The sequence below is a fragment of the Podarcis erhardii genome (genome assembly GCF_964252035.2).
Source record: "Podarcis erhardii genome assembly, chromosome: 8".
Classification (NCBI taxonomy): domain Eukaryota; kingdom Metazoa; phylum Chordata; class Lepidosauria; order Squamata; family Lacertidae; genus Podarcis; species Podarcis erhardii.
In genome coordinates, this window is record NC_138499.1 from 68,928,974 (window position 1) to 68,942,785 (window position 13,812).

Genomic DNA, 13,812 nt, shown 5'->3' on the forward strand with positions numbered 1-13,812 from the left:
CAAAGGACCTTCTGGCAGTTCCCCTGTTGTGAGAAGTGTTGTGGTTTACAGTAAGGTCACTCCGGATTTACAAATCAGTCCCCTGACAAAATTCTACCATTCCTATTGAAGTTGAAAAGTGTCCCCAGATTCCTTGGAAAAAATCTGGTAACCTTAGGTTACAGGGAACCAGGCAGAGGGCCTTCCTGGTAGTGGCACCCGCCCTGTGGAAACGCCCTCCCATCAGACATCAAACTGATAAATGATGACACGACTTTTAGAAGACATCTGAAGGCAGCCCTGTATTGGGAAGCTTCTAATGTGCGATGCTCTGTTGTGTTTTTGTATATCCTGTTGGAAGCCACCCAGAGTGGCTAGGGCAACTGAGTCAGATGGATGGAGTACAATCAATCAATCAAATAATAATTAATATTATTATTATTACTGTCTGTATTCTGGACCCAAGTGAAGGTGCTAGTATACAAGAGTTTTTCACAGCTTAAGTCCTCTGTACGTGAAGAAGTGAATCATACACAGGCACTTCTGCTGGCCGTTACAGATTTAGTTGTGCTTAGGCGTTTATTACACACTTTTGCCATGACTCAGGCATCATTGACCCAGGCTAACCCTCTGGGAGGAGTCGGTGCACTCAGGGTTCATGCTGCCTTTGGCCATGTGTACCTACTTGTTCATATCACCGACGGCTGCTGGAATACTTCTGAGTGCATTGCAGGACACGTTGAGCTCAGTCAAGGTTGGAATGCTGCAGACTGCCAGTGGGAACTCTCCTAAATGATTGTTGGAAAGGTTAAGGCTCCTCAGTTTGCTGAACCTACGATTGGGGCGGGGGGGGGGAGAGAAGGAGTAAAACGAAACAATAAATTGTGTATTAAATTAAGGCCATGTTATGCAGAAGAAATAAACTACCCATAGACTGTCACCAAGCGGCTGCTTAAGCCACACAAATTTATTTTCCACAGCGCTAAGAAAACAATTAGCAATAAGATGCTGAAGATCTTCAGTATTAATGGTATTCTCTACCAATGTGTTTCCTCAATGACAAAAGGTGTAGACTTAGGAGGGGAAAATATAGTTGGGGGTGATCAAGGGGTTTGCAATAGTGTCCTTAAAACCTCAGGTGTTTACAATTAGTAGACCAGTCGCAGCTCAGTATGTACAGACACCTAAGGCAACACATCTCTGAGTCGAAATGATTTTTTATTTTTTTTTTGAAGGACAGAAATTTCTCCTGGTGTTTAGTATAAATCCTACTTTCCTGCAATTCAGCCATATAGAAGTACCCTTAAAGGACTACAAAGGTGCTATTTATTTCAATATATACCATGGTAAGTTACCATTTGTATTTACCACCCCAAGTTCCAAAATGTTCTGGAAAGTTATCAGCCCTCAATAATTTTTGTTTTATCAGCAAACAAGCTGCACACACAAACACCTTTTCTGAAGATGGCAGCTGTGTTGCCCCTGCTGCAGCAAAAACAGCTAAGATTCTCACGGCACTGTAAACAAGCGTCTAAAACCAAGAAAGCAGCCATCTTCCCATTTGTGAAAGGTTGCACAGCTGGTCACATGGCGTTGATTTTTAATCACCAGAAAGTGGCATTTACAAGCTTTTGTTTTAATGCCCTGTGCTTCATTTATCCCAAAGTTTTGCTAAAAACCTGTTCAAACTTCTCCTAAGTTTCCGTCTGCAATCATGAGAGCTAGAAACCCATTCTATTTTAAAAATGCAATCTCAGTTTGTCAGCAGGTGGTGGCAGGTTCTGCAATCTGAGAAATATTCCACGATCTGCAGCACAACCATAGTCTTGAAAATCCCTACACACACACACACACACCCCCAATGTAAACCAATTGTACTAAATTATAAGTCCCATGGGAGGTGTGTGGATTTAAGGGCTTTTTGAGCAGAAAATATGCACTGCATCGCTTTGCTCTGTCTATCTGTCATGACTTTACAATCAGACAGAAAATCCTCACCAGAAGCTTTCGAATTTCAGTAAAGCCAGCAAGTGAATCACTGTTAAGTTTTCAATAAGCAGCACTTGTCAGAAAGCAGTTTCTTAGCACCTTAATTAGACTTCTCTCACCCTGGGTAACTGCTCTTTAAAAAAGCAAACTAATTCCATAAGGGGGTGTGTTGTTTTTTTGGTTTGGTTTTTTTAAAGGCTTTCCTTGGAAAGGGGAAATTATTCTTTAATTCCTCCTTGGTGATCCCAGCACCCCCAAAGCAGAACTTGCCCCTGAACTTAGGCCCATCTTGATTGCAAGAAAAAAAGGGGAGGGGGGGAAACGTGAAGTGATTACTCAAGGAAGAAACGGGAGAATCCAAGTTACCAAGACTGCATGTGCAGCCACATTGTTCAGGTTGCCTAACAACAGGGAGTAGGGTGTGTGTGCCTGCAGGCAACCAGCTAAAGGGCTGAATGCAAAGATCTGTGTCAGCTTCGGATGGATGAGAGGAAGCTCTTTTCCTGGCGAAGTTCACTAGAGAGTTTTGTTTTCCCTTCATTCAATCTCCTCCCGGTGCATGATGGGAGTGAGGGAGAGTCATGGAATATACACACCCATAAGAACAGAGGCAATGACAGTATCCATCAAGCATCAAGTTATTGATATTGTTGTTGTTTACTCATTTAGTCGTGTCCAACTCTTTGTGACCCCATGGACCAGAGCACGCCAGGCACTCCTGTCTTCCACTGCCTCCCGCAGTTTGGTCAAACTCATGCTGGTAGCTTCAAGAACACTGTCCAACCATCTCGCCCTCTGTCATCCCCTTCTCCTTGTGCCCTCCATCTTTCCCAACATCAGGGTCTTTTCCAGGGAGTCTTCTCTTCTCATGAGGCACCCAAAGTATTGGAGCCTCAGCTTCACGATCTGTCCTTCCAGTGAGCACTCAGGGCTGATTTCCTTCAGAATGGAGAGGTTTGATCTTCTTGCAGTCCATGGGACTCTCAAGTGTCTCCTCCAGCACCATAATTCAAAAGCACCACATCCCAAAAGCACCTGCAGTCCGAGGACTCCCCCAAGGATAGCATCCTTCCTCCCCACCCACCACCAACAGAACTAGGGCAAGAAATTCCTTGGAAAGAATGGAGCTCAGCATTGGTAACCAGGCTGATCCACAAAGTCCAGCTCAGGCATAACTGCTTAGATCAGCCACTGCTTATTAGTCAGAAAACAAGGGGCATTTTCTTAAAAAATAAAGAATTCCCAAAATGGTCCTGAGAACTTCTAGCACTCACAAAACATTGAAACTATAGAATTTAGAAAACACTAGAATTAGCCATTATCTAAAGAGAGAACTGTCTGGGTGGTACTGAATGCTGAACTCCTATCTTTACTGATGTAATTTGTTGTGGTGAGAAGGTCAAACAAATGAGGAAACCAAAGCTAAATAGGTTGCCATTCCTTGATGACGAACATCAACACTCCAGCCATTTTTTCCACAGTTTTTTTTTTTTTGGTTATAGTGAAAATATTAGTGCATATTGTTACAAATATGCAAAAGTTTAGTTGCGACCCTGCCTACCCAAACACTATTTGTATTTATACCATTTAATTATACCTAAAACGATGCACCACACATATTCCCAAAATGGGGAAAAATGCATTTCCTAATAGAAACTCTTAATTGTTTGCTTATGCTCTTTTCCTTCTCCACACCTTACTGCTCCAAGTAAACTTCACTATAAATACTGCAGGCCAGGTTCATTCAAACCAACTGTGCAACTGAGGACTCTCTACTGTCTTCCACATACTTGCCTACTTTAGTCTAGGCCAGTATAATCCAGTTAATTACCAATTATTGACATACCTTTAGACAGTATCTTCAACTTAACCCAAAAGTAAATGTCCTGATTCCAAGGGCAAAAGGTAAGATGTACATTGGTGACCATTTATTTCAAAAAAAACCCCCAAAAAACCCTAAGTACTCCCACAAGCATACCCCATATGGTAGTAATTTGCCCTGAGGTTCAGAGCAACACCAGCATAAATGTGGTTTGGTTTTATTATTATACTTATTAAATGTGAAAAGGGTTAGGTATTTTGGGGGGGGGAATACTTTTAAAATAGTTGTCGTCGTTCAGTCGTGTCCAGCTCTTCGTGACCCCATGTATATAAATCAAAGTTAGTAGGAATCGTATGACATATTTCATTCTGAAATATCTGGCCTTATCATTACAGTGGTACCTTGTTTTAGGAACTTAAGTCCATTCTTAAACCAAAGCATTCTTAAACCAAGGCATGCTTTCCCATAGCAGCTGGGGACTCAATTTACAAATGGAACACACTCAACAGGAAGTGGACCATGTTCTGCATCCAAGGCAAAGTTCACAAACCAAAACACCTACTTCCAGGTTTGCGGCATTCTTAATCCAAGTTGTTCATAAATTAAGCTGTTCTTAAACCAAGGTACCACTGTACTCTAAAATCTAAGCTCCATCTTTCTTTCATCTCTCTCATACCTGCTCATATACAAGATGCCCTAAAGATTTTGGGAGTAATCCCTTCATTGTGTGAACTGCACCGAGGATTCTTTTTTTTTTTTTACAGATTTGTTACCTCACGATTCACTTCATAAGGTCTTATTCATTGGCTGAAGCATTGTCTCACTTCAAAGAAGGGTAATAAAGGAGGTCTGTCCGACTCCCACAAATGAGTTGTCCACCCCGTGCAGGGCAGTGGTGCCCTCAATTCTACCACACTGAATTCATGCCTCTCTCACATGCTAAAAATTTCCAGTGTCAAGTTTATCTGGAGAACTTTTTATCTTTCACCTTTCCCCAACCTGAAAGAAGAGCTGTTACAATAGGATTGTTCTTTTCATCACAAACACACATTTCTCTTTTGAACCATAAAAGGGCCTGTAATGGAATTCCTCCACAACTCTGCTCTAAATCTCAAGCCAACTTGCATGGGGTGCCCATGAAACACGGCAGTATAGCTACCATCTGAGCTGCATAGTCGTAAACTGAGATTTTAGGAATAGCCATTCCTCCGTTTTCCGATACAAAAGAATCACCCAAGATACCGCTGAACCACGACCAGCGTTTATGAAGCTTCTAAATTTATATTGCCAACATGTCAGTGTATTCACATATAAAAAGTGGGGGGTTAGTTAAAACGATAAAGGAGTGAGGACTCCGTTCGTGGTAAGAAACATCTTAACAGCCATAATATGAGCTTCCCAAGTTTCTTAATGAACAAAATTTAGACAAAGCTGTAGGCTCAGTGGTAGAACATCTGCTTTCCATTCAGAAGGTCCCCAGATCCATCTTCTGTCATCTTCAGGAATAAAAGCGTCTCCCCAGTTATGGGGGGGTTACGTTCCTGGGTTCCGTTGTGTATATGTGAAACAGTGCAGTGAGGAACACCATCTAAAAAGCCTGTAAATACTCCTCTAAACCTCTGAAAACCCACATCCGCTCCCTCCAAACCTCCTTTCTCAAACTATCCACAGGCCTCAAAGGTCAGTGCAAAGGCTCATGGGATCACAGTTGCAAAGGCTCCTGGGACTGCTGGCCGTTTTCCTGGTCTTTTGAACCCTTTTGCCCTTTTCCTGCACTTTTCGGGCCCTCTTTGCGCCTTTGGGCAGTTTAAATAGATTTAATTTATTTCCCGGCGTTGTACAATATATGGTCATGTGTGACTCAAACACATGCAGGTAGAAAGACACCTGTATCTGCTCTCTGAAATGTTGGAGAGCTGCCGAAATTCTGTGCGCTAGATGAATCAACTGTGTAAGGCTTATCAGGTTTTTTCATTGTAGTACTTAGGGAGTTCCCTATGAACTACAATGAAAAAACCTGATATTTTAGGTTTTTCCAGCCATTCTGACCAGCAAATACAGAACAGCCAAGACGTTCAATTTTTAGTCATACAAAAAGAAAAGTGTTGTTGTTATGTCTCAATAAGTCACTAAAATGGATTGGTCAAGGGTCTCCATTTGCTTCTGGAAGGAATCAGAAGTCTGAATGGTCTGGTGGATCTGCCCATCACCATGCATACGGTCAACTGCTGATAGCTTGCTGGTGGTCCTTACTGTGGGCCACACATGCAGCTAACCATAAAGGTGGTTCTCACACAGTATAATGCTACAAACAGACTCTCAACAAGGGGAGGCCAGCGGGCAAGTTCAATTTGTAACATAGGTTGAGAGGCAAAATTACAAGGCCACTCTAATTCTCCATGGAAAAGTTCCACGGGAAGTTAATTGTGTTGTTTAAAAAGCACACTTCTCTCAAAATTAGAGGCTAACTTGTCTACATAGCCTGACTTCCCTGTAAACTTTCCATTTGGAATGTTCTACTAAAAAAGAGCTCGGTGTGGCGGGTGAAACTTGCTAATCCAAGGATTGTCAATGCGGTGACTATAAGCCCACATGTGCCCTCTGATGCCTTTTCTGCTGCTCACAGAACCCTCCCCTTGCTAGAAGTAGGCTTGAAAAAAGCATGCTCTTGTAGAAAATGGTATTCCATTTGCGATGTGTGCATGGCTGCAGTGTTTGTGGTGCCCGCAACAGCTTCTCCACTTTGCAAAGTATGCCATCGGACCCCAAAAAGTTTGGCTAACATTTTACCTTGCCTGCTAAGGACCAAGGCTATTTACGCCTTGCATCAAGGCATTCACGCAATCATGCCATGTTTTTAAGACATGTATAATGCTTTTTGAGCACATCGGCAACCTTGCCAAATGGAAAAGCTTAGCTCAATTTTGCTTGCGTGATTGAAGGATACAGGTGCCACAATCCATTCTACTCTTGATATTTCAACATAGGCTTCCTATCGGTCTCTCACGGCACAGGCCGCTGCTACGCTGCATATTAACCTGAGTGAGATTTTCCCCAATGCAGCAGGGTTATGCTTACCCGGAGATAATGCCCAAGGGATATAATGTACCTCACGCACAGCAACAAAGGCCTAATTGCTTTCTTTTCAAAGCAGACAAATGGCCGCAGATGAGAGATCAAACCAGGAGCGCGTCCAAATCGCAAGCGTTTTGCTCAACAGATATAATAGAACTTTTGTGCTCTCCACAAGGAGAGTCTAAAAGATAAGAGAGAATGGGCAGATTCAAGAGGGACTTTATTAATGCAAATAATATAAACCGAATATGAACTGCCTATATTGAGGCAGACCACTGGTACCCTTAGGTCAGTATTTTCTACTCTACACTGACTGGCAGTGGTCCTTCAGGATTTCAGATGGCAGAGATCCCCAACCTTTTATGGTTTTGGTGCAAACTGGTTCTCGGAAATGCTGTCAAGCACATACAGGGGCGATAAGCTCCCCAGTGTACATTTCACAGGAGGGTTCCGCCGCACATACAGGGAAGACACATGGTCTTAGAGTTAAACTGTGAATATCACAGCAAAGCAAGCTCTCTCCTGGCTGCATGAGGGGAAAGGCCAGAGAATGCCGGCCCTGGGGGATATTTTACACACGGACCGATTACATACTCCAACCAGAACACACTGCTCAACACACCCCTTCCTTGGAAAAAAAGGGGAAAGGAATTTTTGCTGATAAGCAGCCACAGCACAAACCGGCACCCGATAACCAGCGAGTGACAAGACACGACTGTTATCGTTGATTGAAGCCGCTGGAAACCGATAGTTCTGAGAATCACTCGGAATTATACTGAGAATTCCCAATGGAATTCCGCCGGGTCACATTTGGGGAGGCCAAAGGCACGTCTCTGTTCATGAAGGTGTTTTGTTTGATGGAGCAGCTGCTGGTTTGGTGGCTGTTCTGGCTTGAAATCTTGCCAGTTTTTTACTGTCATTTTTATTTCTTTTAATAGCTGGTAATGGCCGCAAGAACCAAGGGGTGTGTGACAGGAGATATAAGATAAAATGGGCTTGCGACTTATCCCCAACCAAAGTACTGCTGTTCAGGATAGCAGCAAGCCAGACCTGCCCTCCTCTAAGGTAATATTGAGCCAAGAAGAAGAAGAAGAAGAAGAAGAAGAAGAAGAGGAGGAGGAGGAGGAGGAGGAGGAGGAGGAGGAGGAGTAGTAGTAGTAGTTTGGATTTGATATCCCGCCTTTCTCTCCCTTTAAGGAGTCTCAAAGCGGCTAACATTCTCCTTTCCCTTCCTCCCCCACAACAAACACTCTGTGAGGTGAGTGGGGCTGAGAGACTTCAAAGAAGTGTGACTGGCCCAAGGTCACCCAGCAGCTGCATGTGGAGGAGCGGAGACGCAAACCCGGTTCCCCAGATTACGAGACTACCGCTCTTTACCACTACACCACACTGGCAAGTTCACTCTTCCTCTTCCCCAACCCAGTTTCTGATCTTTTTCCCAAATGGACCCTCAGCATTCTGTAGTTATTGGGGAGTCATGGAGCATGCTCATTGCCTAAGGCTTTTGCCTCTAATCCTTTCAACACCCAACCACCCAATTTCACCATTAGAGGAAACATTTTTTTTTTTTTTAAATGAAACAAATCCATAAACAAAACCATACTATGCTGAACTGAGATCTGCTCATGGCTATATCACATAAGGCATAATGTAAGTAGCAGAACATTTGAGTACCTGGCTTGCACACTTATAGGCAATATATGCACTTGTGTTTATTCTGCTTACTTTATTTTGGTACACGCAGGTCAGTTTTTGGACTTCCTGACATCTCATCATGTAAATATCTCCAAGTCAGACAAAGGATGAAAGCACGACTCTTCGTAGCATTTTTACTTTCTTTGGCCACCAACCCAAGCAATGTTATGAAATGCCTTCTACCCTTTATGTTCTCTTTTAACCAGTGGTGAGACATTTGGAGGCGGGCGTGAGGAACGGCAATGCCCCCTCATGGTGTTGGCGCCTTTTCACTGCCCCAATGTGTCGCTGATGCTTTTAAGCACATAACTTTCTCTCCATCCATCACAACCAAATATGCATAGCTGTATAACAGTTGTCCCCTTGTACGACAGCAGGAGAGGGCAAAGTATAATCTTTGGACCAAATGCTGCACACGTTAAGTTTCAACAGAGTTTTGACAGGTTGCTTCAGTCATCCGCTCCTGTTTTATATTATTGTGTTGGTGGGTGTTAGGTGTATAAATTGGACTATTGATAGTACCCTCAGATTTGGAACTAACCATTTGCCTGGAAAAACTGTGATATGGAAGAACTGCTTTCAAAAGTGACCACCAGGGAAGCAAGCCTTTTAAACGGGAAGAGAGTTGGTTCTTTCTCTCTTGCAAAGTGTCAGAAATGACCAACAAGCCAAGCAGGCTAGGACAAAAAAAATATTATGTGGGCCAGCAACAATTTGTCATTTTCTTTGCAATAGTGATGAAATCAAGCACCTCTAGGGAAGATTCTCCACCCACTTTTGGCAAGGCCCTGTACCCAAAGAGGAACGCACCCACTGTTAAGATACTCTTGCATCAGTGAATTCCCACGACACCATCGTGTTATGTAAAAACTGGGCAAGGCTCTTTTGAATGACAGTTGGGGACGCCCAATTAGGTCCCGTGGAATCTCAAAAGGGAACAAAGCTGGAAGCTTCTGAGGAGCTGATTCAATCCATTCTAGACAACAGTGAAAAAACGGGAACACAAATTATTTTTTTGTTTTAGCCGTTGTTAATGTACCTTTGTAGCTCGTTCAGTCCCCTGGCTGTGGACGGGCTAGGGTTCAGCCTTAGGAAGTTTTGCTTCAAATTGAGATGAGTGAGGTCCTGGCTATAGAAGAGGTTGGCAGGGAGATCCTCCAGGCTGCAACATGAGAGATCCACTGAGCTTATTCGCTGCGATGCAATCTACAACGAAACAAGGAACCACAACATTAAAATCAAGAAAACACGAGCATTTGGCTTCTTGCTTGACCTGGGGCACTTCCTGTTGTAGTGTTATCTGCTATATCTTAATAGAATACCTGTTTATGTGAGTGAGTGAGTGAGTGAGTGAGTGGGTCAGTTTGTGTGTGGTAAGCCCATGAATATAGTAATTGGTCACCCCAATTCATGCATCACGAATACAGTACATTTTGCAAAAACATGCCCCCAGGGCCTCTAAGCCAGTGGCTCCCAACCTTTTAGTTATGGCAACCCACAAGTCCAAATTTATTTACTATTGTGACCCATCAATTTTAGCTTGCATTTTAGCTGCAATTTTGCCTATGCACATTCAAGCAAAAATTTGCACAACTCTCCTATTAATGTGGAATTTGTTGAAAGATGTCTGTGCATCAGAGGCAAAGCTGTAAGAATCACTCAAAACAACTCCCTGTATGAGCACCTTGGGGCAAACCATCACTGGATCTGCCACCATTGGTCAGAGAGCATGTCCAAAGTGTTAAGATGCAAGACTCAGGCTTTTTCTGATATTCGATTACAAGTTTCAACAAAGTGTTAAAAAAAATTGTTGGCATATTATAAGAGTTGTCCATCATACGAGCACATCACATCGGTTCAAAAAAAATAACCATTCTGTTTATTTATAAAGCCCACGACCCACTTGCCCAGGCTATGTGACAAACAGGTTGGGAAACCCTGCTTTAAACCTCAGAGAAGGAAGAATACAGAGTCAGGAACATTGTACTTCCCCCTTTTTCTTCCCTTCCCCCAAATATCATTATTTTAGATTTCTAGCCTGTCTCTCAGGGTGAAAGAGAAACCTGGTGAAGAGGGAATATTCAGGGCAAAATAACAGAATCTTCAAATGCTAGCTAGTGAACTTACTAATTGCTGGACGCCTACAAGTTAGGATACAAGGATTCCATTCTCTGTGCATAATGCAAATACTGATCCAGAGAAAAAGGCTATTTTGGGAAGGTCAGCAGAGTATGTCCTGACTGGGGGAAAAGGAAACAAAGGCAGAAAAAGATAGCCCACCATGCTTGCCCCCATCGCAAGGTTATACAGATCTTTCAGCTATTCATTCCAGCACCAAATAAAGCCATGCTGCTCACTTGACGTTTTTACTGCGGCGGCTTTTTAAAACCTCAGCTAAGAATATAATCAAACGAATCATCTAAATTGGACAGAAATGAAAAGGCGAAGTAATACTAATGGCTTTGCAAGCCGTACCCAGGGAAAACAGGCAGGAGTTCATTGCTCTGGAGAACTTAATGGCTGAACATTGGCAGTGAGAGAGGCTGGCTGGGTTTGACTGGGTTATTTGAAAAACAAAGATTCCAGAGAAAACTTAATCCAAACTGCCCAAGTTAGAGAGGCATGGTCAAAGGAAAACTGGGCTCTAATATAGGGTATTTCAAGCACTTTTATATGCTTTATCCTGGTAATTCTCACAATAGACAGCAGTGTGAATCAGGTCAGCCTTGGTATTCCCACACTTTAAAGGAGGGTCTCAAAAGAGAGGTGGTGGCTTGCTTCAGGTCTGTCTAGTAATAATAATAATTATTATTATTTATACCCCACCCATCTGGCTGGGTTTCCCCAGCCACTCTGGGTGGCTTCCAACAAAATATTAAAATACAATAGTCCGTCAAACATTAAAAGCTTCCCTAAACACGGCTGCCTTCAGATGTCTTCTAAAAGTCTGGAAGTTGTTTTTCTCTTTGACATCTGGTGGGAGGGCATTCCACAGGGCGGGTGCCACTACCGAGAAGGCCCTCTGCCTGGTTCCCTGTAACTTGGCTTCTCACAGTGAGGGAACCACCAGAAGGCCCTTGGCGCTGGACCTCAGTGTCCAGGCAGAACAGTGGGGGTGGAGACGCTCCTTCAGGTATACTGGACCAAGGCCGTTTAGGGCTTTAAAGGTCAGCACCAACACTTTGAATTGTGCTCGGAAACGTACTGTAATCCTGGTCCGATAAATCATACTTATTTCAGAAGAGGGCCAAGGAATTCATGACTCAGGAGATCGGAACCAGATTCTTCTTGGCTATTGGCTACTTACACCATACTACATAAGCTTTCAAGTTACTGAGGTAGGGAGGTGGGACACTGCTACCCATTTATGGAGCAGTTGACAAAAGGAAAACCCTTCTCATTTTAGCTCCAAGGAAAAAGCAAGCAAGCAAGAACAAGAATTCAAATTTCTTAAGGACATTCCCCACCAGTATAGAGAATTTTCACACATCACACACTAAAAAGGCCCTATTTTAGTGTATGAATGAATGTTGTGAGATGATGGACCCAACTGGGACTGGGAAGCAAGATAAAAACCAAAACAGACCAACAGATAAAAACCAAAACAGACCAACAGGTTAGAAAGTAGAAAACACAGCGCCTTTCAAGTCAAATACATGTTCCAGCCAATGCACATTTTCCATTTGGCAAAGAGATAGTTATGTGAAAATAGTGCTTTTAGTGTTATATGTGAAAAGCATCCCGTGAATTTACTCCAGGTCCATTTTCCAACTAGGAACTCTCCTACTCACAATGCCAACTAATATACCGCAAAGGTCATCTCAGAACTGCTTCTCAAGTTAGCACTCTGGCAACGTAACTTACTTCGATAATTGGAATAATTTCATGTTGGAATTACCATGCAAACTATGTGCAGGCTGTTGCATGGGCCTTAATCTCAAAACCACAGCGGAATATGCATGTGAAATCAAAGTGTGATTGCACAAGCAACACAGCTAAGCATTAATTTTTTTGGGGGGTGGGTATTATTGGGTTGTGGTTTTTATTTTGATTATATATATATTGCCATATTTATGTTGATCTTTTCTGTGAAACGCCCAGGGGTATAGGGCGGTATACAAAATTCAATAAATAAATAATTAAAATAAAATAATTCATTTTGCACTTTTCAAAAGCTGCGCTCATATTTAACCACCATCAATGAAAATTTGCTCTGTACAAAGCTATATACTATTTGTGTATCACTCCGAAGGCAGCAGCTGAAAGCCCCACTTAGAAGCCAATTCTAGAGTTTTAACACGGGCAGGAATTACGTGAAATGGGAATGAAGACTCTTCTTTGCTAGCCAACAATCATAGCAGGGGGTGTGAGCTAGCGTTTAAGGCATGGGTAAGCAAAGTAAGGCTCGGGGGCCGGATCCGGCCCAGTCGCCTTCTGAATCTGGCCTGCGAACGGTCCGGGAATCAGTGTGTTTTTACATGAATGTGTCCTTTTATTTAAAATGCATCTCTGGGTTATTTGTGGAGCATAGGAATTTGTTCAATTCCCCCCCCCCAAAAAAAAATATAGTCCGGCCCCCCACAAGGTCTGAGGGGCAGTGGACCAGCCCCCTGCTGAAAAAGTTTGCTTAAACACAATAGAATCCTTCTGCTAAAAATGGTACCTGCTACCCCTGGTTTTTGGTAAGCACTGCTGGGTGTGTGTGTGTGTGTGTGTGTGTGTGTGTGTGTGTGTTTAAGTGCTGCCTAAGCAGACAGCGCTTTTGAATTTATAAACAAGGGTTTAAAAACAGTTAATCTCACAAATGAACTTGCTCGGTTTTCGGGCAAATCATGTGCCCATTTGGAAATCTGTCATTGGCATCGCAAAATACCGATTAACAAGAAGAAAAACTGGGGATTTTCAGCACCCCACCCCACCCCGACACCAATGCTATTCCAAACAGGAAATACATTTACGCATACTATAAACCAAATGAAACTCAAGCAATGTTCCAGCTAAACATCAGGAAAAACTTTCTGGCGGTAAGAACTGTTTGACAGTGAAACTGTCTCCCTTGGGAGGTTGTGGACTCTCCTCCCTTGAAGGTTCTTAAGCAGAGGTTGGGTGGCCATCTGTCATGGATGCTTTAGTTGAGATTCCTGCATTGCAGGGGGTTGGACTAGATGACCCGCAGGCTACCCCCTCAGAACAAGCCGTTGATTAAAGCCTTTACAAAATAATAATTAAAGAATGGGAGGGGCAGGGAATCC

The 13,812-nt window shown here is 43.0% G+C and overlaps 1 protein-coding gene across 4 annotated transcripts in view; it reads right to left on the reverse strand.

Annotated features, from left to right (window-relative positions):
• The window catches only part of PHLPP1 (PH domain and leucine rich repeat protein phosphatase 1), a 164,031-nt gene that overhangs the window by 51,008 nt on the left and 99,211 nt on the right, over positions 1-13,812 (reverse strand). For all 4 annotated transcript variants that reach the window (XR_014159122.1, XR_014159123.1, XR_014159124.1 and 1 more), the window contains exons 4-5: positions 9,600-9,766; positions 665-811 (exon numbers count right to left, since the gene is read on the reverse strand). Coding sequence is in view for 1 of the 4 variants with exons in the window: in XM_081872961.1 (XP_081729087.1) it covers positions 665-811; positions 9,600-9,766 (314 nt within the window). In the remaining 3 variants the exon portion in view is untranslated. The remainder of the gene's footprint in view (positions 1-664; positions 812-9,599; positions 9,767-13,812) is intronic.